General features: G+C 46.3%; 1 protein-coding gene across 2 annotated transcripts; it reads right to left on the bottom strand.

Annotated features, from left to right (window-relative positions):
• Positions 1 to 1,611: 1,611 nt before the first annotated feature.
• On the bottom strand, positions 1,612 to 10,917 carry LOC136625327 (ICOS ligand-like). Of its 2 annotated transcripts, none has more exons than XM_066599432.1 (5): positions 10,852 to 10,917; positions 6,915 to 7,027; positions 5,812 to 6,162; positions 3,129 to 3,404; positions 1,612 to 3,048 (listed from the first exon to the last, which is right to left on the bottom strand). In XM_066599432.1, exons 2-5 carry the CDS (start codon positions 6,985 to 6,987, stop codon positions 2,903 to 2,905), a joined length of 846 nt encoding a protein of 281 aa, XP_066455529.1. In that variant the 5' UTR covers positions 6,988 to 7,027; positions 10,852 to 10,917; the 3' UTR covers positions 1,612 to 2,902. The 2 variants fall into 2 exon arrangements, with proteins under 2 accessions (XP_066455529.1, XP_066455530.1); XM_066599433.1 differs by lacking the exon at positions 10,852 to 10,917 and adding an exon at positions 10,791 to 10,820.
• Between the last annotated feature and the right edge of the window lie 14,036 nt (positions 10,918 to 24,953).

Raw genomic sequence — 24,953 nt, forward strand, 5'->3', positions numbered from 1 at the left:
GTTGGAAGACGGCCGTCTGGGGTGCTCTTACTGTATATTGCCAGCCACTCTGCTGTCGGAGCCTATCCATCGTGTCACCTCATGCAGTACTGGTTTTAGCCAGCATATAGCGCCGTTGTATAACAGCTGAAAAATAGTAAGCCCTCTAGGAAAACAAGGATACAACTTGCACTGGAAAGGGTTAAACCTCATTTGCCACTTTTCTGCCCCCAACTCATCCAGATCCATTCACCACATCCTGTCCTCTCTTGTTAATTACTTTACATAGTTTTTGTATCACCTGCAAATAATTATATTTTACTGTATAATCCTTCTGCCACGTCATTAATAAATATATTAAAAAGAATAGGACCCAAAACCGACCCCTGTGGTACCCCACTAGTAATACTGGCCTCATCTGAGTAGGTACCATTAACCACTTCAAGAACACCCACTGTGTATATGTCCACAATTCCTTGCATTTTCGCAGGACTGATGTATATTTATGTCCATTCTTCTGCTACTGATTGTGATCCCTACAACAGCCCAAACACCCAATCATACTTCTGTTCCTGGTGACCTCATCAAGATCTGGTTGATTCAGATCCCAATCCTGGGACCGCCATAATAACCAATCTTGGAGCTGAAAGGGAAAATTTAGTGTAGCAACAACTTTTTACAAGGATCTGTGTCGTAAGAATAAAAATTCTCTCTTGTTTGTCCTAGTCAGAGATGTCAACCTCAGAGAGCTCTTCACCGGGTGACATTTAAGCTGCCGGTCACGGAAAAATGGGAGTGGCTTTTCCAAGGTGTGTTTCTTGTATAAAAAAATGGCGCTAAATATATTCAGAGCCCTTAAATTAATATCGGACCATATAAATATATTCTTTAACATTGAAACTGCAAGAAGAAGTCGTGAAATTATGGAAATCACAGGATTGCTAGACATAGTATGTAAAAGTGGAAACAAACTATTCAAAACATCTCTATTCAGTATCACGTATAAGCGCCATATGCCAGCATGCACCACTTAGGTGTCACATCTGCGTTGGAACCTCTGGCTGTAGAGTCCGTCGCAGATCTGATTGCAAATGCTGGGAGAAAAAGTCCCCAAACCAGGCAGATGGGTAGAAAGCAGGGAGACCCCATTACAGTCAATGGGGTCCATTCAGCGTTGTTCATTTCCATTCACAGACGGAACTGCTCGGCGCGAGGACTTCCCTTCCTTGCTCCCTGAACAGAGCAGGAAAGGGAAAACTCCAGCACAAACGTGAAGGCACACTCAATGCGTCTTTTAACGATTGTCTGAGGAATGCTCTGCCACACGGAATGCACTTGGGCAAGACCCATTGCAGCAGTGCCCAGACCTAAATTGAATGACTGGCAGCAGAGTGAGGATGTCGGCAGAATCTCTATGTATGAGGTGATCGGCCATTCGCTCGTCCCTGTGACTTATGCTTATTTAGAGACCGTCCATGAGAAGTATATCTGTCATAATTGTTAATATCAGCACAGAGGCTGTTTGTGATGGGAGATGACTGGATAGTATTATTGGATTCCTAAATGGCTTTTTTATGGATTTAATAAAAAACACTGACAATAGTCATAAAAATGTTATTTATTCATGTTTTTCTGTGGATCAGTGTAGATCAGAGTGTAAGCTCATGATGCAATGGCACCATTCTGAAAATCAGTTCTGATATGGTCTTGCAAGGAAGCCGATGTGGCTGTAATGGTCTCTAATTACTGGCTGTAGTGCCCTCTGCATTCTGGATTGGTCAGCATATATTTCACAAATGCTGAGTCATCTATACTTAGGAGGGGTCAGTGTGGTCTCCATTCCTCCCAGTGTCTTCCACATTCTGTATTGGTCAGTGTAGCCTACATACCTGCTGTGCTCCCTACTTTCTGGATTGTTCAGTGTATCCTTCATACCTGCTGTGCCCCCAACATTCTAGGTTGGTTAATGTAGCCTTCATACCCGCTGTGCCCCCAACATTCTGGATTGGTCAGTGGGCCTTCATTACCACTGTGCCCCCAACATTCTGGATTGATCAGTGTGGCCTTCATACCTGCTGTGCCCCCAACATTCTGGATTGATCAGTGTGGCCTTCATACTTGTTATGCCCTCAACATTCTAGATTGGTCAATGTGGCCTTCATACCCATTGTGCCCCCAACATTCTAGATTGGTCAGTTTGGCCTTCATAACCGTTGTGCCCCCAACATTCTAGATTGGTCAATGTGACCTTTATATCCGTTGTGCCCTCAACATTCTAGATTGGTCAATGTGGTCTTTATATCCGTTGTGCCCCCAACCTTCTAGGTTGGTCAATCTAGCCTTCATACCCGTTGTGCCCCCAACATTCTGGTTTGGTCAGTGTGGCTTTCATGCTCGCTGTGCCCTCTGCATTCTCAATTGGTCAGTGGTCTTTCACAAATGCTGAGCCTTCTATAATTGTGAAGGGTCAGTGTGGTCTTCATGTCTCCCAGTCTCCTACACATTCTGGATTAGTGTGTCTTTCACACCTACTGTGCACACTACATTCTGGATTGGTCAGTGTGGCCTTCATACCTGCTGTGCTCCCTACTTTCTGGATTGTTCAGTGTATCCTTCATACCTTCTGTGCCCACAACATTCTAGATTGGTCAATGTGGCCTTCATACCTGCTGTGACCCCAGCATTCTAGATTGGTACGTGTGGTCTACATGCCCGCTGTGCACCCAACATTCTAGATTGGTCAGTGTGGCCTTCATGCCTGCTGCTTTCTGGATTAGTCCGTGTGACCTTCCTGCCAGTTTTGACCACCGTGCTGGCATCAACAGGGTTAGTACATTGTGATCAGTGTCTTTGGTTTCATAAGGAATCGTGACGATTCAAAATATTTCACAACCTCTTAGAGGTCAGAGAAGCTGGTCCGATGTTACTGAGCCCTTCCTGTATAAACATGGGCACCTGCTAGTTGTAGCATGGATATGGCGAGTGCAATCATAAGACTAAGGCAGATGAGGACTGTGTTTCTTCTGGTCTCACCTTTGCCATTTCTAGGTTTTTCTGTTTGGGGTAGTTCTGTAATGACAAGGAACAAGTGTTACTTCCATGTTACCCTCCATGATGGTGGATATTACCATGATGTTATCACCCCTTACCAGTTTCGTCACTGCACACTCTTTGGTCTGTTGCTTCCACACAGCAATAAATAGAACCGGTTGCTGATGGTGGAAGGGTCAGACGTCCAGATATATTATACAGCATACTCTTGGGGTTTTTTTCTGCCAGGGTCTCTGTCATGTTCCTAATATCAAGGTTATTGGAGCTTAAAATCCACTTAACATCTCCCATGGGGAAGCCGCCATTAGAGGAGCAAACAGCAGTGTGAACTGCATCAAAGCTTCTGAAGAAGATCTGTGGTTTTGTGTAGTTAGCTGCAGGGTGGAACATAAAGTATTCAATATATAATCATGACATATAATATACAGCTCATAATCACATACATGATACCCACTACATCTCATAGTAATATACAACTCATTATCGCACCCACCATACTACCCCAATTTCTACTCATCACACTAACCATACTCCTCCCTACATCTCTACCACACCCACCATACTCTTACATCTTATTAGACTCTTCATACTTCTCCTACAGCTCCTCCTCACACACACCGTACCACTATCATCGTACATCTCCTCCTCACACCCTACATACTCCTCGTACATCTCCTCACACCTTGCATACGCCTCGTACATCTCCTCCTCACACCTGACATACTCCTCCTATATGTCCTTCACACGCCTGGCATACTGCTATACTCCTGCTACCTCTCCATCTCAAACACTCCTCATTGCATCCTCCATATTCCTCCTCCTACGTCCCCTCCTCGCATCTGCCATACTCCTCCCACGTCCCCTCCTCGCATCTGCCATACTCCTCCCACGTCCCCTCCTCGCATCTGCCATACTCCTCCCACGTCCCCTCCTCGCATCTGCCATACTCCTCCTACGTCCCCTCCTCGCATCTGCCATACTCCTCCCACGTCCCCTCCTCGCATCTGCCATACTCCTCCCACGTCCCCTCCTCGCATCTGCCATACTCCTCCCACGTCCCCTCCTCGCATCTGCCATACTCCTCCTACGTCCCCTCCTCGCATCTGCCATACTCCTCCTACGTCCCCTCCTCGCATCTGCCATACTCCTCCTACGTCCCCTCCTCGCATCTGCCATACTCCTCCTACGTCCCCTCCTCGCATCTGCCATACTCCTCCTACGTCCCCTCCTCGCATCTGCCATACTCCTCCTACGTCCCCTCCTCGCATCTGCCATACTCCTCCTACGTCCCCTCCTCGCATCTGCCATACTCCTCCTACGTCCCCTCCTCGCATCTGCCATACTCCTCCTACGTCCCCTCCTCGCATCTGCCATACTCCTCCTACGTCCCCTCCTCGCATCTGCCATACTCCTCCTACGTCCCCTCCTCGCATCTGCCATACTCCTCCTACGTCCCCTCCTCGCATCTGCCATACTCCTTCTACGTCCCCTCCTCGCATCTGCCATACTCCTCCTACGTCCCCTCCTCGCATCTGCCATACTCCTCCTACGTCCCCTCCTCGCATCTGCCATACTCCTCCTACGTCCCCCCCCTTGCATCTGCCATACTCCTCCTACGTCCCCCCCTTGCATCTGCCATACTCCTCCTACGTCCCCCCTCGCATCTGCCATACTCCTCCTACGTCCCCTCCTCGCATCTGCCATACTCCTCCTACGTCCCCCCTCGCATCTGCCATACTCCTCCTACGTCCCCTCCTCGCATCTGCCATACTCCTCCTACGTCCCCTCCTCGTATCTGCCATACTCCTCCTACCTCCCCCCCCTCGCATCTGCCATACTCCTCCTACCTCCCCCCCTCGCATCTGCCATACTCCTCCTACGTCCCCTCCTCGCATCTGCCATACTCTTTCTACATTCCCCTCCTCGCATCTGCCATACTCTTTCTACATTCCCCTCCTCGCATCTGCCATACTCTTTCTACATTCCCCTCCTCGCATCTGCCATACTCTTTCTACATTCCCCTCCTCGCATCTGCCATACTCTTTCTACATTCCCCTCCTCGCATCTGCCATACTCTTTCTACATTCCCCTCCTCGCATCTGCCATACTCTTTCTACATTCCCCTCCTCGCATCTGCCATACTCTTTCTACATTCCCCTCCTCGCATCTGCCATACTCTTTCTACATTCCCCTCCTCGCATCTGCCATACTCTTTCTACATCCCCCTCCTCGCATCTGCCATACTCTTCCTACATTTCCTTGTTGCATTTTCCATATTCCCCCTACAGTATATCTCCTAATCACTGTCCATACCTCAATACTTCACCTTCATCTCATTGCCACACCTTCTACACTTTGACATTTCCTCATCACACCCTCTATACTCCTCCTAAATTGCATCTTCACACCCATCATACACCCCCCTACATCTCGCTGTCACAGCTTTCATCTTCACATCGCCCTCTGTACTCCATGATACAGTTGGCAGCTCTTAAATTGGTTTGTCCCTTAGTCTAGTGGATCACAGAGTTAAGCTAAGTTCACACTAGCGCATTTTTGGGTCATGAGGCTATACACATGGACCCATTATCCACATAAAAAAAAAAAAACTCATGGCATGTCCTATTCCTGTCCATTTTCACAGATAAGAAATTGGACATCTCAATGCATGTGAATGTGCTGTATCCGTGTGCTGTCTGATGCTATTCGCACCAGCGTCTCTCTAGTGCAACTTGCAGTTATGCACCTAGCCTAATGCATGCATTCGCTTTGCTTTCTTACCCCAGATGGACAGGACCAGCTGCTCTGTGTATACCAGCTCATGTTCCCGTGCTTTCTTCAGGAAGATATTGCAGTCATATACTCCCTCATCACTGGGGCTGACTTGTGAAAGGGATAGGGTGATGTTTTCTTTAGTGAGACGGCAGCGATTCTTGTAGGCCAAGTCCTGATGATCTGGATGCTCTCGAGCATCCGAGAAAGAAAACACCACTTTTGGGTTAGAGCCGGGCACATGTTTCTGCAGGAAGAGCCGGAGCGTCCCCCACTGGGTAATATTGGGTACAGGCACCACACATTGCATATTCACACTCTGCCCCACCTGTGCCTTCACTCCACGCTGCTGAGCGGCACCTGATGAAGAATCCAAAGTCATGGAATTCACTGCTAAAAATGTATGTGGTCACAGAAACATGCATAATGAGTACCGTGTTTCCCCGGAAATAAGACAGTGTCTTATATAAATTTTTGTTCAAAAAGGTTTAACTTTTTTACATGTATAGCTGCGTGGACACTATTTAAATTGACTTTTTAAATTAACTGTTAGCAGGGCTTAATTTTGGAGTAGGGCTTATATTTCAAGCAGCCTCAAAAATTCTGGAAAATCATGCTATGTCTTATTTTCAGGGTATGTCTTATTTTCAGGGAAACAGGGTAGTAGAACAATATATGGTGGGTGGGTATTCTGCACCTAGACCTGAAGGTGCATCACAGAAAGGGAAATCAAGAATTAAAAACAATCACAGAAAAATGGCTGTTACTTACTGACTGAGGAGTGCATATAGATGCATCCTCCTCTCACCATGCAGGTAGCTGACTACCAAATGGAGGTACTGTAGAAGCATGCAGCAACTCCCGGAGTGCTCAGTAGAAGATGTGATATAATTGTGGGTGAAGCTCCAGAGTGAAACTGAATCAGTGATTGGGTCAGATCAAACTACTGTACAGTGATGGACATTACAAATGGGGGGAATGGGAGAAGGGGGGCCAATTAAAGGGTCAAATAACTTCTCAGATGTTACTGGACACTTAGGATCTGAGATTTGGGTATTCACAATGACCCTGCCCTATGGAGCCCACACAAGTAGTATCTACACACTCATTACCTGTAGAGAAGACTGTGCAGAGAATCACACACGTGTCCAGAAACACCACGGCTCCCCATGTTCCGGCACACATCTCTGCCCACTGTGGTCTAAGGCATGTCCAGGGTGGCAGGCTGTGTAAGGGAGGAGATCGCATCATAGGACATTACCATCACTTAAAAACCTGTAACTGCCACATAGACCTGATCATGTACCTGCTCAGCAGATCATTGTAAGGACTCGTTATCTACGGCCAGATTCATGCGAGCGTATGTGTATCTTTGCGCACATGAGCGTAGCATGTTTGCAGGACGAACTATTTTTTGCACGTGCGTAGGCGTATTTGTGCTTTTTCCACACTCATGGCATGTGGATTTGCATGATTCTATTTGGGTTGTATTCACTGCATATTGCGCACACAACTTTTACGTGTACAAATACGCCCATGTGAATCTGACCTAAAGGAGACCGCTCCTGCTGCGATGTTCAGAGGGTTCTGGCAGGAACAATCATTGCCACTGTCCACACACAGGTCTCTACTTAGGCTGCTTTTACACCTACGTTAGGGTGTGACAAAGATGTTGGGAGAGTATGTAGGGGGTATATAGACGATGTAATGGGGAGGAGGTATAGCAGTATGGCGGATGTAGGAGGAGTATGGGGTGTGTGACGAGATGTAGGCGGAAGCAAACTGAAGCTTTCCGTTTTTTTGTTTTTTTTTTAAACGGATTCACGCTTTTCCATTTTTGTTTCTCTTCTCCAAAAATGGAGCAGAGATGGAAACTCTGAACTGAGCCCCAACGCAGGTGTAAAAGCAGCCCTATTGTGTGGAGAACATGGGCTAGAGGCTTGTCTTGTGACAGATGTTTTTTTCCCGTCACTTACATAGCGCTTAGGCCTCATGTCTATGGGGAAAATCAGGCCCGCTACGGATTCTCCATGGAGAATCCGTAGTGGGTCCCTCCTGCCCCGCGGACATGAGGGCTGAAAATAACAATAAACTTACCTGCAGGGGACCATGCAGATCTTCTCTTCTTCGCGGCCGAATCTTCCTTCTTCGGCCGCCGGATGTGCTCGGCACACCGGCGGCGTGCCGCGCGCATGCGCCGGGCACATCCGCCGGGCCGAAGAATGAAGATCCGGCCGGGAAGAAGAGAAGATCTGCATGGTCCCCTGCGGGTAAGTTTATTCTTATTTTAGGTCTCCCACGGATCCGGACGGCTTCCATAGACTTCAATAGAAGCCTGCGGGAGCCATCCCCGCGGGAGACCAGCACCTAAATGGAGCATGTCCATTTTTTTTCATGCTCCATATTTTTTTTTATTCACTTTTATTGACCATTCGCGGGTATTTATCTAACCGCGGGTGGTCAATGCATCCCTATGGGATGCGGATCCGCGTGCGGGAGAAGAGTTAAAATCCGCTGCTAATTTTAATTCTTCTTTTCTCCGTGGACATGAGGCCTTAGGCTATGTTCACATCTGTGTTAGGAACCATTGAAGATCCGGCACAAAATGCTGAAAGAAAAGGTCCTGCATGAACGACTTTTTCATCTGGTAAAACGAACAGCTGAAAAGAGAACAGCTGGACACCATTATAGTCAATGAGGTCCGTCTGGTACCGTTCGGTTCTGTCATAAGACGGATCCATTCAGCTAGGGCAGTGTTCCCCAACTCCAGTCCTCAGGGACCACTAACAGGTCATGTTTTCAGGATTTCCTCAGTGTTACACAGGTGATGTAATTATAGTCAGTGCCTTAGACATTGCCACAGGGGTTCTTACTATAGGGGATCCTGAAAACATGACCTGTTGGTGGTCCTTGAGGACTGGAGTTGGGGACCCCTGAGCTAGGGGATTCCCCTTTTCTGCTACCATAACGGAGCAAGAAAAGTGAACCCCGGAGCGCAGATGTGAAAATACATATTCTGTATACATCAGTCCCATGAACTCCTGTGTGATGAGTGTCTGTGGTACATGTGTGATATTACACATGGGCGAGTGCAATATTGAGCCGTGAATCACGACCCGATTTTGCGCTCGCCAACATGCTTTTTCCCTGCGGATGCGAGGCATTCTTCTCTCAAAACTGCCTTTCACAACTTTGTGGAAGTCGCGATTTTCTGCCGCCGTGGAGGATCGCAGAATTTCTCCCATTGTTTTCAAAAGCATGCAGTTCATATTCATGCAAAATTTGTGCATCTCGCAACGCACAAATCTCGCAGTATTTTCTCACCCGTGTAGGCAGCCTAAGGGTACTTCACATGTAGCGGAAATAGGAGCAGATTTTTCAAAACCTTATCAATTGAAAGGGTGAAATCTGCTGTGGATATGTGGCAAAAACCGCACCAAAATACCCTAAAAGTGAACGCACCCTTAGGTTATTTTGCAGACTGTAAGCAGTGTCATTGCATAATATGGATGGATCCATGTTTCCTAATAAATTTATCAGTCACATTTGAGGCTAGCAGATCATCACTATGGTGGTTCTGCTTCCTTCAGAATAATATGCTGTACTCTAGTGCTAGAGAGATGATTTTATCTCTGTATGCAATTCTGGCCAATATTGAGAAGTGTGACTTTCTTAACCAGCTGAGTGAAGTAGGTCTCTCAATTCAGAAGCACGTTGAGAGGTTTGCCTTTCTCTATCAGCACTAAGGCCTAGTTCCCTCCCTCAAAAGACTCTTCATTGAGCTGAGAGGCATGTCTTTGGCAGCAATTAAAGGAACGTCTGTCTGTTGTGACAGTTGAAGGCTTCTAAGGGCTCTTTTACACGTGACGACTGTCATACGCTTAAGCGCCAAACCGTCGTCCCAATGATCATGGCTCCTTTCACACTTAAATTGAATGGAGGACAGCACGCTTTCTTTACTTCACTCTTATAAGCAGTCCCACAGAACTTAGAGAGACACAGAAAGTAGATTTCTGCTTTTCACATGCTACTCTTCAACTTTACAATTTGGTTTTACTCTCTATCTCTTACACGGGCCACAACACAAAATTGAAATCCATGTTCCGGGGCCCCCAGGGATCCGTGCACCATACCATTGTGTAGCGCTTCCATGCCTTACTATTCAAGTATGCTAGTTGTTATTTCAATATAGGACACCAGTATTGAGATATAGCGCCGGATCGGTCTTTATGACTACACCCTATATATCAATTTAAATCACTTAACAGCTTTGATATTGAGAGAACAACATGTCACTGAAAATACAGATTTCAGGCTGCCCTTGCACAAAACTATCATTGGTACTTTGGAAATGACAAACAGATTTTGATGAAACTAAGCTTATAATATGGCCTGATAATGTAGCTACACGATAAAGATAACCGCATGGAAATCAGACCAGCGGTTCTCAGGTTCTAAATGGACAGACGGAGAGATATTGCGTTGTATAATAGGCAGATTCTGGAGACACTTTGTAGCACATGTACATTATCATACAGATGCATGAGGGCAAACCCATATCTTAGGGTACACACGAGTGTATTATGAGGGTATTTCTCAAACACATAAAGTACACACTCAAATATGCATGTAAAATCCTCATAGCCTATATTAGCACATATTACGCACCAAAATAGGACATGTTGTGTTACTTTCGTGTGGAGGTGTGAGTGGCCCAATAGAAATTAATGGACTTTTAGCACCGCGTATTACGCATGTTAAAAATGCACGCGTAATACGCAAGCCACATACGACCATGTGAGTGAGCCCTTACACATTCATCAGCATGTGTACATGTTATACATGCACATGAATATACATACAATACGGACAAAAATAAAAACATCATACATAGACAGAAGTATCTATATGTATCCTACAGACATATAGTAAGTATCTACACATCTCATATATGCAGATGGGTTTGTACACATACCGTACACACATACATGAGTTATACACAGCAGTGTTACTGGATCTTCACCCCCACAGTCTTATACGCCTTCTTACCTGCCACCAGTGTCTCCAACTCACTCTAGAGAGTCCAACTCTGTCTTTGCTGACTCAAGCTCTGCACAAAACAGGGTAAGGAATGAGGAAGAACGTGGAGTCCCAGAGGAAACAGAGGGGGGCAGGCGGTTCTGCTCCAACAGACACATATCACCTACTCAGACCTACAGCTTATCATACTGACGTCACACAGATGTATCCTGAATATACATATCTATAATGACAAAGTCCGGGGGCTGAGAACATTAACTCAGAGCCCTTAAAGAGGTTGTCCGGGGTTAAAAAAAATATGGCTGCTTTCTTTCAAACACAGTGCCACCCTTGTCCGTGGGTTGTATCTGGTGACAGCATACGAGTGTCTACAGAATGCCTGTCCTTTTGAGGGTTCTACCACTACAGGCCACATATTGGTGCTACAGATGGATCAGCTTATGTTTGCACAATTAGAGTCGGTACTTTCCTGCATTTTCCCTACTTCTGTATATGTAAGAGTTATTGAATGAAATTCTTCTACTTATGCAAGTTTTCCTCCCTGATGTCCAGGGAACAGCACAGCAATATTATTTCATATCATAGAATGGTAGAGTTGGAAGGGACCACCAGGGTCATTGGGTCCAACCCCCTACTCAATGCAGGATTCACTAAATCATTCCAGACAGATATCTGTCCAGCCTCTGTTTGAAGTCTTCCATTGAAGGAGAACTCATCACCTCCCTTGGCAACCAGTTCCACGCATTGATCACCCTCACTGTCAGAAAGGTTTTTTCTAATATCTAACTTGTGTCTCCTCCCTTTGTTTCATCCCATTGCTTCTAGTCTTTCCTTGTGTAAGTGAGAATAGGGCTGATCCCTCTGCACTGTGACAGCCCTTCAGATATTTGTAGACAGCTATTAAGTCTCCTTTCAGCCTTCTTTTGTACAAGCTAAACATTCCCAGATCCTTTAACCGTTCCTCATAGGACATGGTTTTCAGACCCATCAACATCTTGGTAACTCTTCTTTGAACTTGCTCCGTATTGTAGATGTCTTTTTTTAAATTGAGGTTCCCAGAACTGGACACAGTATTCCAGATGAGGTCTGACTAAGGAAGAGTAGAGGGGGATAATTGCATCACGTGATTTAGACTCTATGCTTCCCTTGATATAATCCAGAAATGTGTTTGCCTTTTTTGCTGCTGCATCACATTGTTGACTCATGTTCAGTCTGTGATCTATTAGTATATCCAAGTGTTTTTACATGTGCTGCTGCTGCTTAGCCCAATTCCTCCCATTATGTATGTGTTTTTTTTTGTCCAGATGTAGGGCCATGTAATTCTCCTTGTTAAATACCATTCTGTTAGTCGCCACCCACTGTTCAAGCTTGTCTAGATGTTTTTAAATCCTCTCTCTCTTCTCTAGTGTTAGCTATCCCTCCTAGCTTTGTGTCATTGGCAAATTTGATCAGTTTCCCCTCAATTCCTTCCTCCAGATCATTTATAAAAATGTTGAACAACACTGGGCCTAGGACAGAACCTTGTGGTACCCCACTTGATACAGTCTTCCACTTGGATGTGCACATTTTTACATACATGCTGTTTCATTTGTTCAGAGATATTTCACAGTATAGAAGTCAGGCTCACAGGCCTTCTTCCCTTTTCTGAAGATAGGGACAACATTTCTCCTTCTCCAATCTTCTGGGACTTCTCCTGTTCTCCCAGAATTTTCAAAGATTACGGAAAAAAATTATGGTTCAGCAATTACCTCTGCTGCTTCCTTTAGTATCCTTGGATGTAATTCATCTGGACCTGGAGACTTGAATTCATTTAAGTTAGCTAAGTGTTCCCTCACCATCTCTCTGCTTACAGATAGCCTTCATTCTTTTATTCCCCCAATAGCACAGGGAAGATCAGTTGATGCTACATTTACTTTCTGAGAGAAAACAGATACAAAATAGGAATTTAAAAGTTCAGCCTTCTCAACATCATTTTTAACCAATTCACCATTTTCATCCTGTAAACATCTTATAGCATCTTTCACTTCTCTTTTGACATACCCCAAAAATCATTTTTATTGCTTTTGGCCTCACTTGCAAGCCTCAATTCATTAGCTTTTCTGATAGTTGTCCTTCAGTTTCTGCAAATTGCATTATATTCTTTTTCAGATATTCCCCCCTCTTTCCATTTAATAAACATTTTTTTTCTTTGTTTTTAGCATGTAATTAAGTTTTATGTTCTTCCATTCTGGTCTCCTTAAATGCTTCCCATTCTTCCTTCTTTTAGGGATTGTTAACGATTGTGCTTTGAGAATCTCATTTTGCGATATTTCCCAACCTTCTTGGACATTTCTGTCCTTAACAACATCCAGCCATTGGATCCTTCCTACCCTTTTTCATTTTATGAGTCTGATAGTTTCTAGACTCTTTTCTGGTCCCTGGTAAGCTCCATACTAGTTTTCACCTCTTCTCTCACCTCCTATAAGATGCTGGTGGTTTCCAGACTCCACTCTGGATCCTGATGAGATTGTTGTGGACTGCTACATTATTTCATCCATAATGTTAGCAGGTAAAGAGGAGTGGACTAACCTGCACTGCACAGCAAACTTGAAAGAAAATCTGTAGTAAGAGACATTCAGACTATGACCCTGATCGCCCAGATACATGAGTGCAATTATAATTATTGAAGGGGCACTAAGTTTTTAGACAACTTCTGCTCATTTACTAGCTTGTGTTAGTCTCATCATTTCTTTAATATACGTGCATTAAAAATGCTGTTGCTTTACCACTATAAACATGTTTGAAGTGCCTGGCATTAGAAGTTTCCCTTCCAGCTTTCCTGGCCTTATATACAGAGCTTCCTAAGTAACAAGAACATTGCCATAGTAACAGCAGGAGGAGCTATCTTCACAGGCAGCACTTGTGCACTCACAGGCTACCATCTGACAGATCTGCAGACACTTATCCAAAGTAAAGTCCCGCAGCACACCAAAAGGAAGCGCAGAGGTATCAGACGAGTATATGCCAAGCCACCAGTGGGACTATGAACCTCCAGTCCCTGGGCTAAATGTCAAAGTGAAGGAAGTGGCAGCATCTATTGAGGGTTTTAAGTTAAAATATTGAAATTTTATTGCTCCATATCTCACAAACAAGTACAGGCAACGTTTCGACTAAAGGTAGTCTTTAACAATCTCCACAGTTTCTGCCTCTCCTGCTGGCACAGCATCTGTGTGTGTATGTACACATTACACATATACATTACAGTGGGTTTACTAACTATTTGGCCAGAAGGTCTCTAAATGCCACATCGTCTTGGGAAAGCAAAGGGGTGGGCATTCACATACTACTTACCAGCTGATTGGACCAGAGACAGCACAGTGTAGAATGGGAATGAAGCAAAGGGAGTCAAGACAGTAAACTACTGGTAGAATGCTAGGCTTGCTATATGCCTTATACCTGAAAGTGGATTGCAAAAAACAGAAAAATTGGGAAGACATGAAACAGGGTGTAAACAGCAGCAAATGAGAGAGTAAGGAGAAATGGGTTTATTTTAAAAAAACCTATTCAAATTCTGTGATCGGCTATCTTACCCAAGGTCAAATATGGATACATGCTCAAGCAGTAACTTCCTGCCTGTTGTTTCATATCTTAACTAAGGATGAGCGAGTATACTCGCTAAAGCACTACTCGTTCGAGTAATGTGCTTTAGACGAGTATCTCCCTGCTCGTCCCTGAAGATTCGGGAGCCGCCGCAGCTGACAGGTGAGTTGTGGCGGGGAGCAGGGGAGAGCGGGCGGGAGAGAGGGAGAGAGAGATCTCCCCTCCGTTCCTCCCCGCTCTCCCCTGCCGCTCCCCGCTCCGCGGCGGCCCCCGAATCTTCAGGGACGAGCAGGGAGATACTCGTCTAAAGCACATTACTTGAACGAGTAGTGCTTTAGCGAGTATACTCGCTCATCCCTAATCTTAACTCATTGTCACAGTCTCAGCTTGCTTCAAATCCTCTTATCTACATATGTCTTACCAAACTCTGCCTGCCAGCCAGATTATGATTCTTTCTGTACTGCGGTTCAGTGAACCATGATCAGGGGATTCCCTGTGTGAAAGTCCATACCTCCATGATGAGATTAAGAGTGTAAAACAGATAATTCCTTAGAAGGTGAGATCACACGCAACAAAATTGCGGTAAAGTGGTGGATTTCACTCATTGAAATGCATTGAGTGGAATCTCCACCGAAAATCCGCACCAAAATACACAAAGTAGCAATGACCAAACCAGCTGAGCTCCAAATGACCAAAATGGTCACAGTCATGCCACACAACATCAGCAACTAGGTCACATAATTGGTGCTCCTTCTAAAGTGCATAGGGTCTGGGCTCACTATCTAGCCAACATATTGTAACCAGGCCCGGTGCATATATTCTTACAGGATCCATAGTTCCTGTAAGAAGCGGTGGCTGTGTAGGCTGAGACGGTCAGGCCCCTGCTATTAATGGCCGTCCCCTGGGTGTGAGTCACTTCCTTCACTTCCTCATTTCATCCACAGCACACATACCGCAGGGAAGAATCTAACATTCTCTACTCTGTGATCCAGAACCTAAACTGATTCAATAGAGGTGAGAACATGGTGACATAAAACCCTTTCTCCCATTTTGTTCCCTTGCATAATAGTACTGCGTCGTGTGCTATTTCAGGGTGATATGCATGTGGATCGAAGCACAGACTATCGATAGTAAGAGCTCTGAGCAATGGTCTATAGGTACAGAAATTGATTACTGATTCGAGCTGTTGATGCTGCAAGATCTGCAGAGGGCAAAAATCTTGTTCAGTGGCCATACTTACTGATATACTGATACAAGGGCAGGTAAAGAACCACATCCCTCAGCATGCCGACAGCCACACCGCTATATGGAGGAGCACTGCACAGGTGCAAGGTACTGATGAACGACCATTCACACACCTACCATATATTGAGGAGAGTATTATACGTGCCCATAGATAAGGCATACAAAGGGTGCCAGACTAACTGATACATGTGGTGCACTATGCAGGCCTACAACCTATAAATGATGCCACATATGACTAATCCCAGTGGGTTGCTCTGCACCTCAAAAGTGAACCACACTGGTACTGCCACCCTGGCCTCTCTCAGCATTTAAAGCCAGACTGCTTGCTGCAAAAATAATGATAAATATGAGGTATTGGTTAATATTTAGGCCAAAATACACAAGCTCACAACCCACGTCAAGGGTCCTCGTTTTCTTGCAGGACCCTACACTAATATTATAAACAAATCATAGAAAAAGGACATATCAATTCAAAATTCACTGTCAGCAGCCATACTTAATGTCACTGTCAGCAGCCATACTTAATGATATGGCTGATATAGAACTACATCCCGCAGCATGCAGACAGACAAATTATGTTTGAAGCAAGTAGTCTGGCTTTAAGGGCTCAATCACACAAGCTTAAATATGCATAGAATAGAGCCCATTAATTTTAATTGGTTCATTCAGAGCTGCGTATTTTTCCCATGATTTTCGGTCGCATGAAAAAAAAAACACAGCATGTCCTATTTGGTGAGTATTATGCACCATAATAGCCAATTGAAATTAATGGGCATGCGTAAATATGCAACAAATAAGCGAATAAGCTGCGTATATGCTGCATATTTACACACAAAATCAATGAGATTTTACGCACGCAAAAAGGCTGCATAGAACATGTTAGAATTGGAGTTATACATTATAGGGGTTTTCCAGGCAAATACTATTGATCTGCTGGAGTCCACCACTCAGGACCTCTGCTGATTAGCTGTTCCAGTATCCACTGTCAGCACCACCACGAAAGGTACAGAGGTTCCAACGTAAATGTGAAAGCGGCCTTATATATGCAGTATCACTGTAATCCTCATGACCTGTATAACTACCTCTAATGTCACTGAATAAAACCCACTACACTAAGACCCACATTACCAATAATAACACTGTGTAAGGGCCAAATAACATCACCAGATTTTGATCACATACTACCACCACACAAGGTAGCTAATACCACCATTAAGGTGGCCCATAGAGATATTGCAAAAAATAAAGTGTCAGCTATACAGCAAGACACCTTCCCAATTCGTTACATTTGTTAATACTAATGTTAGGGTAAAGTTTTAGCTTTAAATTCCAACTGCGGGGGGGGGGGGGGGGGGGGGGCGTGTCAAGCAGCCATGCTGTGAGGACGCAGGGAACCTGAGCTCCGTGGCAATCACCATCATTCTGCACCCATCCTGACTGCCCGACTCCACTAACTAGCACAGCAACTCACCCAGACGCAGGTGATCACATCCAGCGGGACGGAGAGAGCTCCGGTGGACACCCGACAGCGGAATCTGCAGATACCGGCCCCAGGCCTACTCCGCAAGTTCCAGCGATACTTCCGGTCTAGAGAGACGGCGCGCGCTCCACAACTTCCCCGCACAAAGAAGATCCGGCGGGACGGCGGAACCCTCCAGCGCGACCAAAGGTACAATCCGGCAGGCTGAGCAGAGCGGTGAGAACCCCCGGAAGGCCGCAAAACTTTGATCTGACGATTCGGAGGCTCCCCGTGGCACGGGGAAGGAGAAGGGGCCCCCGGAGAGCGGCAGACGTTGGCTGGCCAGCGCTGTGCTCCAGATCTGACACCTCTGCACACAAGACCCCCAGCATACCGGTGAGAGACGGCGGGGTGCCAGGGGGGAAGTGGGAAATCCCTGAAGGGGCCACTGAACTGTCCCCCTGAACATCAGGGACCAAGGGCAAAACAGCCCCCCTCCCCCCCAGTCTCAAAAGCAGCCCTGGACACAAACCACACGATGTGTTTGCCGACCACCCCATAAATGCAGCACCCCTGAAACGGGCGAGCAACCCATAACTGGGGGCCACTTGCAACCCGCACCACCTCAACATAAGGTGCAGGGTAACACCCCCTCTGCTTGGGCACCACTCCAGCCCGGAATGGGCAATTACCATCAACAGACCCGATGATAAGCGGGGCAATTCACAGACACCTATCTCTCCTTGCAAGGAGCTGCTGGGGGCCGATTAGCGGTGCGCCAACATCCCACTAAACCACAAAACGTAGTCGCTCCAACTGGAATCTGACCACTAAAGTCGCGGCCTCCACGACCTGGTGCGACTCTCGACTGTAATTCTGGCTGCAGCACACAACAAACGCTGAACACATGCAATTGACAACCAGCCAAGTTGAACAGCTTAGAAACTTCTGTAACCTAAACTTCTCATTCCACCGAAACGGAGCGTATCTATACATCTCAAACCTCCACCTATAAGAAGATCCTCTATTAATCTCCTAGTGCATAAAGACCGCAAACATACCACCGCTGTCCTCCTCCCGCAGGCGGGGCAGCCGCAAGTCTTCCACGATGAGCCTAAGTACTCCCCCACCAATGACGGAGCGCATCAAGGTTTTCGTACTTGAACCGACACCCCACATCAATCACCTAGATTAGATATAGGAGCAAGCGGGGCCTCGGGTTCTGCCCCCTCCCCGGAGACGGAAAAAGGGCCGACGCTACGACAGGTCACAGCGCAGCTCCTAGAAGCCATACATTCCAGCATTACCTCCCTAACCGGGAAAATTGAGGAGGTTAAAATAGATGTAGGACTGCTGCGACAAGACATGCATAACCTCCGAAGCAGAGTTGGAGAGGCAGAGACACGCATATCCCAGCTTGAAGACACTGTGGCTCCAATCCCTGATAAACTCACAGAACTTGACAAAGCTGTGAACGCCTGGTTCCAGCGAGCAGATGACCTGGAAAACAGATTGCGTAAAAATAACCTTTGAATAATAGGTCTGCCAGAACACGTTGAGGGTCAGGATTCCTGCTCGTTCATGGAAACTTGGCTGAAAGATCTTTTGCCAGAGGCCAAATTCACCGCAGCTTTTGCCATTGAGCGTGCCCATAGGGTCCCGGGCCGCCCCTTACCTCCAGGCGCACCCCCAAGACCTATGCTGGCAAGACTCCTCAGTAGCAAAGACAGGGATATCGCCCTCCAGGCTGCTAGGCGTGTGCAGAACCTCCAATATCAAAACGCTAACATCTCTCTTTTCCCAGATTTTTTGGCCGCTCTTCAGAAAACCAGAGCATCCTTCGTGGCTGTCGTTTGAGAGAGGCCTCCATACCATATTTCATGATGTACCCAGCCCGACTTCGCGTGGTTCATAACGATGAGCCACCTTCTTCTCCAATCCAGAGGAAACTGAGAACTGGCTCAACAGTATTCCAAGATCGCCCAGGCGTCAGTGATCTTCTAACAAGCCCATCCGGGAGGGGGGGTCTTGGACGTTTAACTACGGTCAGTTTAACATCCCCTACGACTTCCAAGACTGCATATGCATACACCTGCATCTGTTTCCTGTCTGTCTCCCCTCCTCCCTTCTTCACTATCACTATCCCTTCACCCTCCTTTGGGTCACTCTCTAGTAGCATGACCTAACTGAACAGGGAAAACTATGGAAAGAATCTATTACATATTGTGCGCAAATCTTTACTGTCTTAAATATGCATGAGAAATCCCTGTTGGGCAGGGAAATATCCGTACCTGTGATGATGGGGCCTAGTTTAAAAAAAATTCCAACTGCAAGATGGAGCTCAAAACAGATGTATGTGATGAGAAATGGCGCTTACATGCAAGATTTCCAATTACACGACCTACAGCATTAATATTAACTGCTTTTGCAAAAGAACCGCTATACTTTGATCCATTAAGTATTGACAATGGCATTTGTCCTAACAATCTACACATTTGTGCTGTTCCTACAAAAATACCTCCAAATATATGAAAATTTTCAAAATTACGACACAAATACTTTTCAGTTGGTGCTTAAGGACTGGACAGCAGACTTCTTGGTAATCAGTGTTGGAACAGCCTTGCGATTTGCTTCCACGATCTGAAGCAACAGTTGTTTTTCTTTTTCGTCATTAGTAAAAAGTCTGAAAATTCAAGATCTTTGAGCGCAACCTTGTCGTAGACATAAGAACCTGAAACTGCCCCAAATAAAGGTTTGTTAAAAGGAAATTAGAGGGTTCTTGCTTTCTAGTTGAAAGTTGAGTTTTTGAGCCACCCTAACCACCATACTGTTACTGAATAAAGATTACAAAGATAATAATAATAATCTTCATTCATAAAGCGGCAAACATATTCCGCAGTGCTTACAAAAACAGCGGGATACAGAAAGACAAAAGTACAGAAATGCAAAAACCACGGTTACATCTAGTAATCAGTTGATGAAAACAGTAGGGTTGAGGGTCCTGCTCCAACGAGCTTACATACTACAAATAATGGGGTGATGCAGAAGGTAAAGGGGCTGGAGATGTGCACGGTATGGCGAGGTGGGGAGTGAGGGATGCTATACACATAAGCAATGGTCAGACATTAAGCTGTGTGGTGGCTGAATCGATGTGACTGCATGGGGTGGTTGATGGCGGCTAGCAGGGGTTGCAGTCACTAGGACAAGGAGCATGCTATCAGGCGGAGTACAGAGGGGTATCGTTTAGGGGATATGGTATGCCTCCCTGAAGAGGTGCGTTTTTAGAGCCTGAAGTTTTGTGAATCAGGGATTGCGCAGATAGTTTTGGGTAGCTCATTCCAGAGGACTCGTGCTGCTCTAGAGAAGTCTTGGAAGCAGGAATGAGAGGTCTGAATTAAAGTGGCACTCAGTATGATTTCGTTAGCAGGGCAGAGGGCACAGGCTGGGTGGTGGATTGAGATATGGGAGGCAATGTAGGGCGACGCAGTGCTATGGAGAGCATTATGGATGAAGGTACTGAGTTTAAATTGAATTCTATATTTCACGGGCAGCCAGTGCAGTGACTGGCAAAGGGCAGAGGTGTCAGAGTAGTGGCTGGACAGGTAGATGAGCTTAGCTGCCGCATTCAGGATGGATTGGAGGGGGTAGAGTCTGAAGCAGGGGAGGCGGATCAGCAGCGAGTTGCAGTAATCAAGGTGAGAATGGATGAGGGCAACAGTGAGCATTTTTAGCATGTCCACAGTGAGAAAAGGGCGGATTCTTGCAATGTTCTTGAGGTGCAGTTGACATGTTCGGGCAAGATATTGGATGTAGGGGGTAAAAGAGAGCTCAGAGTCGAATATGACCCCAAGGCAGCAGGCGTGCTGTTTGGGAATTATGGTGGTGCTTCACACTGAGATGGAGATGTTAGGATGAGGTTGGTTAGTAGAGGGCGGAAACAACAGTAGGTCACTTTTTGAGAAGTTCAGCTTTAGGTAGAGAGAGGACATAGTGTTAGATACAGTGGACAGTCGGTGACGTTTTGAAGGAAAGGTGCAGAGATGTCATGGGAAGAGGTGTATAACTGGGAGTCGTCAACATAGAGGTGGTATTGGAGACCAAATCTCCTGATGGTTTGTCCAATAGGGACTGTGATGGTTTGTCCAATAGGGGCTGTGTAGATGGAGGAAAGGAGGGGGCCGAGGACTGAGCCCTGGGGGACCCCAACAGCAAGGGGAAGAAGAGGGGAGGTAGAGCCAGCAAAGGAGACACTGAATGAGCGGTCAGATAGGTAGGAGGAGAACCAGGAGAGAGCAGTGTCCTTTAGGCCAATTGAGCAAAGCATACTGAGGAGTTTGAGGTCAACAGTATCAAATGATGCGGAGAGATCGAGGAGGATCAATAGAGAGTAGTCACCCCTCGATTTGGCTGTCAGGAGGTCATTTGACACATTTGTAAGGGCGGTTTCTGTTGAGTTTTGGGGGCGAAGCCAGACTGTAGGGGATCAAGAAAAGAGTTTTCTGATAGATAGCTTATAAGGTGGAAGTAAACCAGGCATTCTAGTAGTTTGTAGATAAAGGGGAGGTTAAAGATGGGTCAGTAGTTGACAGCATCAGTTGAGTCCAGAATCAGTTTCTTTAGCAGTGGGGATACGATGGCATTTTTGAATGAAGAGGGGAAGATGCCAGAGGTCAGAGAGAGGTTGAATATAGTGGTGAGATGGGAAATAACCACCGGAGAGAGGGACCGGAGGAGATGTGAGGGGAGAGGGTCGCTAGCGCAGGTGGTGGTCTGCCGTTGGTCTGAGTACAGACAGTGAACAGGAGCTGTTACTGACAAGACTAGGGTCGGGGCTAGTCTGAAATTGGGAAGTTATTTCCCTGCTGGATGTCGTCGATTTTCTTTTTGAAGTAAGCAGCCAGCTCTTCAGGACTGAGATCTGTCACTGGGGGGCTGCGGTTAAGGGCTGAGAAGGGAATGAAAGGTATCAAAGGGACGTTTAGATTTGTGAGATAGTGAAGAGACAAGAGTGGTGAAGTAAACTTATTTGGCATGGTGGAGGGCTAGGTTGTAGGTTCTGAGCATGAATTTGTAATGAAGAAAGTCCGTGCGTGTGTGCAACTTTCTCCACAGCCGTTCAGCACATCTAGAGCACCGCTGGATGAAGCGCGTTTGAGGTGTGAGCCAGGGTTGCCGAGATCTGCATCAGATAGCTCGGGTCACGGGGACGCCACTTCATCCAAGGCATGTTTGAGAGTGGTGTTGTAGTGTGCGGCAGCCAGGTTGGGACAGGAGAGGAGAGAGATAGGGTACAGAGAGGACTGTAGGGACTCAGCAAAGTTTTGGGTGTGAACTGCCTGAGGTTTCCTTTATGTACCGTAGATAGGAAGGTCTAGGGAGATAGTAGGAAGCTTGACAGAGAAAGAAAGGAGGTTATGGTTAAAGAGCAGGAGAGGGAAGTTAGAGAAGTGGGAAGCAGAGCAGAGATGGAAGAAGACCAGATCCAGAGTATTGCCAACCTTGTGAGCGGGAGAGGCGGTGAGTTGTGAGAGACCAAAAGAGGAGGTGAGCGATAGAAGCTGAGAGGCAGATGGGGAGATGGAGTCATTTATGGGGATGTTAAAGTCACCTAAGATGAGGGTTGGAATTTCGCGGGATAGGAAGTGGGGGGGGGCAGGCGGCAAGGTGGTCCAGAAAAAGCAAGGAGCACCTGGGGGGCGTCCACTCACATGGACAGTAGATGGAAAAGTCGGAGCGTATGTACCTCAAACGATGGGAAAGTGAGTGAGGGTACGGGGTGGATGACCTGGTAGGTCCACTTTGGGGAGAGAAAAGCACCTACTCCTCCACCATGCCTGTCTTCTGGTCTTGGGGTATGGGCCAAAATCAATAATAACACTATATCAGGGCCAGATAATACCCCTAGATACCCCACAAACTGTGACCACATAATATTACCATAGTGATGTTGAAAAATAATACTATACAAAGACCATAATTACCCCCCCCCTTCTCCCAATACAGTGACCATATAGTGGTAGATAACAGTTCTACACAGGCGTTCTGTAGACCATATAGGTGATTATAGTGGCATAATATCCAGCAATCACAGGTGATATCCTCTTTCACTGGAGTAACGACTTTCTCTTTTCTTCTCCATCTGGCCCAGATAGCCATGACAACTTCTCACACAACCTGTCTCTACGGAATTTTACATCTTTTACTCAATTTTCCACCTATCTGGCTTCGTTTTCTATACTTATACATAATCTCCCTAATAATAGTACCTGGAAAAGAAATAATATCCACCTTTTTTGCTTCCTGTAGGCCCTACACATTATGTGCCGCTTTCAGTGCCCAAAACACAATAAAACTACCCCCACTCATTAATAATGCCCCACATAGGCTCCCACTCAGTAATAATGCCCCTCATAGACCTCCATTTAGTAATAATTGCTCTCATAGGCCCCCACTTTAGTAATAGTGCCCCTCATGGGCCCCAGCCCTCCCCTCAGTAATAGTGCCCCTTATAGGTCCCCCACCTCAGTAATAATGCCCCTTATAGGTCCCCGCCTCGGTTTTTAAGCCTTTTAAAAATATTTAAATTTAAAAAAATCAGTTATATTCATCTACTGAGTCGCTCCCCCCGCTCCAAGCCTCTGCAGTCCACACCTACATTGTTCACCCGCTGAGTTGTGGGTAGAGCGATTATGTGACAATTGTCCCAGTGGGTTCAATAGCCAGTCTGCCCCAGGTTACATGTAGACATTAAAGGTGAATTCACATTTGAAACTTCCATGATATATCCACAGGATACGCCATGAAAGTTTGATAGATGTGGCTTTCACCTCTGGGAACAGCACTAGTTCTGGCCCCCACTGCCCCAAGCCATCTGAATGTGGTGGCCGAAGTGGTTGGGACTTGTGGAAACAGCAGTGAGCTTTGCTACACTGTTTCTGTAATTTCCATAGAAGTCATTGGGAGGCACAGATACAGTGTAGCACAGTGAGCTATGCTATTTTGACAGCTCCTGAGTTACAGAAACAACATAGTTCATTGCACAGTTTTGGGTGATGACGTTCTAGGTTGCAATTAGAGATGAGCGAGCACGCTCATTTAAGGCTGATGCTCGAGGGAGCATCGTTCTTTTCTAGTAACTGATTACTTGTCCGAGCACCAGGCGGGGGGAGAGTGAGAGACACCTACCCCCCCCACCCCCCCCACCCCCCCCCCCCCCACCCCCGCATGGTGCTCAGACGAGTAATCAGTTACTCGAAAAGAACGATGCTCGCTCAAGCATCAGTCTTAAATGAGCATGCTCGCTCATCTCTAGTTACAATTTTGCGGATTGATTTATTTTTGTATTTTTTTTTCCTCCATGGGACTTGCTGATTTGCCATTTTTGTCTCACATCCCCATTTCCCAGTATGATTAGAGCTGTCATAGTGCTAACATACATCAGATCAAAGCTGGGTCTCATTGGAACAAGTAGCCATACTGCTAATCACATGATCACTGAGACTCTGCGGACAACGTTGCCCTTTCTGCCTACTTAGTTTCATAGAGACTAGAGATGAGCGAGTCTGCACCCTAAGGCACATTACTCGAGCGAGTAGTGCCTTAGCCTAGTATCTCCCTGCTCATCTCTAAAGATTCAGGGGCCGGCGCTGGTGACAGGTGAGTTGCGGCGGGGAGCGGAGGGGAGAGAGGGAGAGAGAGATCTCCCCTCCGTTCCTCCCCGCTCTCCCCCGCCGCTCCCCGAATCTTTAGAGATGAGCGGGGAGATACTCGACTAAGGCACTACTCGCTCGAGTAATGTGCCTTAGCGAGTATACTCGCTCATCTCTAA

The sequence above is a fragment of the Eleutherodactylus coqui genome, chromosome 4 (genome assembly GCF_035609145.1).
Source record: "Eleutherodactylus coqui strain aEleCoq1 chromosome 4, aEleCoq1.hap1, whole genome shotgun sequence".
Lineage (NCBI taxonomy): Eukaryota > Metazoa > Chordata > Amphibia > Anura > Eleutherodactylidae > Eleutherodactylus > Eleutherodactylus coqui.

Bases quoted from the DNA above. Each gene is read 5' to 3' on its own strand.
- LOC136625327 (XM_066599432.1), bottom strand. From the start codon at position 6,987: ATGTGTGCCGGAACATGGGGAGCCGTGGTGTTTCTGGACACGTGTGTG. The intron at 6,163-6,914 runs GTAATGAGTGTG...ATTCTTCATCAG, and splicing joins CTGCACAGTCTTCTCTACAG to GTGCCGCTCAGCAGCGTGGA. The intron at 3,405-5,811 runs GTAAGAAAGCAA...TCCACCCTGCAG, and splicing joins GCTGGTCCTGTCCATCTGGG to CTAACTACACAAAACCACAG.